This window comes from Rhagoletis pomonella, unplaced genomic scaffold, assembly GCF_013731165.1.
Source record: "Rhagoletis pomonella isolate Grant_MI unplaced genomic scaffold, Rhpom_1.0 Rhpom_scaffold_03695, whole genome shotgun sequence".
In the NCBI taxonomy this organism is placed as follows: domain Eukaryota; kingdom Metazoa; phylum Arthropoda; class Insecta; order Diptera; family Tephritidae; genus Rhagoletis; species Rhagoletis pomonella.
Genome location: NW_023462246.1, coordinates 16,880 through 20,253, shown reverse-complemented (window position 1 = coordinate 20,253; position 3,374 = coordinate 16,880). Strand labels below are relative to the sequence as shown.

General features: G+C 38.9%; 2 protein-coding genes across 2 annotated transcripts in view; one reads left to right on the top strand and one right to left on the bottom strand.

The window, feature by feature from the left end:
* Positions 1–19: 19 nt before the first annotated feature.
* Positions 20–1,774, top strand: LOC118754314 (nucleolar complex protein 3 homolog; the record flags this gene model as incomplete). Its single annotated transcript, XM_036489189.1, is given in 4 exon segments — positions 20–325; positions 327–733; positions 811–1,431; positions 1,497–1,774. Coding segments are annotated over 4 exon segments (1,575 nt in total), but the record flags the coding sequence as incomplete, so codon positions are not given.
* Positions 1,775–2,035: 261 nt separating this feature from the next.
* The window catches only part of LOC118754313 (modular serine protease-like), a 13,683-nt gene continuing 12,344 nt past the window's right edge, over positions 2,036–3,374 (bottom strand). Inside the window, exons 8-9 of the mRNA XM_036489188.1 lie at positions 2,684–3,109; positions 2,036–2,400 (exon numbers count right to left, since the gene is read on the bottom strand). Coding sequence (XP_036345081.1) covers positions 2,036–2,400; positions 2,684–3,109 — 791 coding nt within the window. The remainder of the gene's footprint in view (positions 2,401–2,683; positions 3,110–3,374) is intronic.

Below are 3,374 nucleotides of genomic sequence, written 5' to 3'. Positions count from 1 at the left end.
GATTTAAAATGCTTGGTTTGTTAATATTTCAGTGCGAAAAGCAACGCTTGAAAGAGTGACTTACGAAAATGCGCTTTTGCAGCAGTTCAAGAAGTTTTTGCAGAAACTTGAAAAACTAACAGGTGCTGTGAATAAACGTGGACAAGGGCGTGTCACCGCACAGTCGGTGAAGATGGCCGAAGTAGCAGTGCAAAGTATGTGTGATATACTCGTCGCACATCCATACTTTAATTATGTACAGAATGTCGCACAGTTGTTGGTCTACATGTTGAACTGCCGCTATCAGAATATACGAGAAGAAATCAACAAGTGTTTCCGCACAGTTTTTTGCGAACGATAAGAAATTGGATATGACACTGTATATTGTGAGACGTATAAATCACTTGATAAAGACAAAACTACCGAATGTGCATGTGGAATGTCTCACTTGCTTGCTTTCGCTTAAGATTAAAAATGTCAACTTAGATGCTGAGAAGGAGAATGAGTTGAAGCAAAAAAAGTTGGAGGCACATCGGCAGCGTTTGATGAGTTTATCAAAGAAGGAGCGCAAGCGGAGGAAGAAATTAACCGAGGTGACTAAGGAGTTGGACGAAACGCGGGCGGAAGAAAATAAACAAACGAAACTATATAAACTGACGGAAATAACCAAAATGGTTTTTACAATTTACTTCCGTGTTTTAAAAAATGATCCAACTTCGAAAGTGCTGAGCGCTATTTTAGAGGGATTAGCAGAGTAAGTAAATGTCAATAGATTTGTATGGAATTATTAAAACACGATTTATTACGTTTTCTGTGATATTTGTCTTCCAGATTTGCCCACGTCATCAACATGGATTTCTTCTCAGACTTAATAGAAGTGCTGAATCGCATATTGGAAGAAATGGATCTTGGTTATCGTGAGCAGTTACATTGCATTAAAACCATTTTTGTCATACTCTCTGGTCAGGGTGAAGTGCTGAATATAGATCCTATTCGATTTTATCAGCACTTCTACAGAAATATGCTTACAGTAAACGCAGGAAAGAATCATGACGATTTTCGCATAATACTTGGCACCTTGGATGAAGTTTTAGTGAAAAGACGCCGTAACATGAGTCAGCAACGTTTAATGGCGTTTATAAAACGCTTACTAACCCTCAGCATGCATCTACTGCATCACGGCACCCTGGCAACACTCGGCACTATAAAGACAACGTTCCAATTGACATCAATTTTGGATATTTTACTTGATACAGATACAAGCGTAGGATCCGGTAACTATGATCCAGAGTTAGAGGATCCCGAGTATTGCAATGCGGCAAGTACAGCGCTTTACGAGTTGACCTTGCTTTCACGTCATTATCACCCAACGGTGCGAAAGATGGCCATGCATATAGCAAGTGGTGTGCCGGCATCGGGAGAGGGTGCGCTGCCGCCGGAAATTGGCAAACTGTGAGTGATCGATATAGCTTGGGCGATTGTTATTTATATTTTAAATCTATTTTATTTATTCTCAGTACCTCCCACGAACTTTATGATCAATTCGATAGTACGCAGATGGTATTTAACCCAATCATACCGGTGCCAAAGCAAGCTGAACCGAAAATTAAAAAAGGCAGACACCAGTATATTAATTCCGATTTCGAACCTCTTTGCAAAACAGTTTTGCGAGCTAAAGAGAGCCCAGTAAAGGCTACAACGAAACATAAAAATTGTACGAAGTTTGATTTTTACAAGGCTCTGGTTAATAAATGCTAATTCGATAATGTGTGTAGCAAAATATTAAGTAATTTAATATATGATGTATATTTTAACAAAACTTGCTAAATAATATCCCAAATGGGTTCGATGTGTGAACTGCGTTTATTCATAAGATTTTTGAAAAAAAAATTGTGTACTCCATACATACATACATATGTAAATATATTAGAAGCTAAAAGTTATGGAAATTTATCTCGAAAGGATAACAGCATTTTTTAACATAATAGTACGTACATATCCATTAAAAATACATAGGTGTGTATTAGGCCATGTACATACGTCGATCCATTCGATACTAAAACAAATTCGGCAACTGTCCATGGTTGTGGAACAACGCTTCCTCTAAGCAAATAAAAAGTCTATAACGATATTGATATTCCAGCGCCAGTGCCGACAGCTCGTCCACCAGAAACAAGAATTGGGTTTCGTGCGTTCCTGTACATACTTTGCTGCTCGCAATAATCCAGTAATCAGTGCGTATTTTCGGATGCTGCAAACGCACATGCAATAGGAATTTCATTGGATCATCAATAAGTCCCGTATAAATGACACTCATACAATACAAACGGCCCGCATTCGGTTCTAAAGTGGACAAGCATACTCTGCCTAAGCTCTTCATTTGCACAACGGAATCTTTCAAGCACTCAAATGCATATTCATCTTCACATAAAATGTTTATGTATGTATTATTGTTTGTCATGCTATAAAATAAGGGTGTTGTTTTTTTTAGATACTTGATAGTTTTCAATCGTCCTTAGGATTGTGGTGCGTATAGATTTGATAGCTCCTTTTGAAAGTAGACTCTTGTTGTTTATATTTATCTCCGCTACAATTGGTTTATTTTTAAGTGTTGATGCCGGGTTCTCTTGTAATTCAGAATCAAAAAGCATTTTTAATACACAAATTTCACTGCGAAATTGTACAGCCAGATCATGGAGCATACCGGCTTGTACCGGCACGTTTGGAGGTTGTTCTTTCGTCTTTGGTGCAACGGACTCAGTTGTATTAACCTTTGGCGTAGTAGCTCCGGCGCGTACAGCTGCAGCACTTTCAGCTTCTGCTCGTTGCCGACGTCGCAAACGCTTTCGAGCTTTTTTTGACAAACTCGCCCCCTGAACATTATCTCCACATTGGCTAGATTGGTTGTTCATAGGTTGCAGCATTCCCATACCTTCGGTACACGACCCAAGACCATTCAAAAGGGCCCATCCAAGCAATTGTTGTACCACTTTCATATGTGCTTCATTAGCTTCATATCTTTGAGTGTTAACTTCCGCAACCAAACGCTCTTGAAGTTGATTCCTGGTCTTACATTGGTTTGCTTCTTTCGGTGGCATGACTGGTATTTCACACGCTCTATAGGGATGTTCTGTGTAGGTGCGAAAATTGAATTAGTTTGTCACCAAAAGATAGATTTTATTGTAGTATTCAATACAATTTGATATTTTTTTAGCTGGCGTCTTAAGTTTTAACAAAAGGTGTAACGTTTTACGACAAGTTTCTATGCTAAAATTGCACGCTCGAACTAAAATTTTCTAACGGTTCTGCCCCAAAGCTATTCACAGTAGCCATTTTCGTGCGTATATGCCAATGTGTATCTAACAAGGTGGTGTTGGGGCGACAGCTGAGTTTTT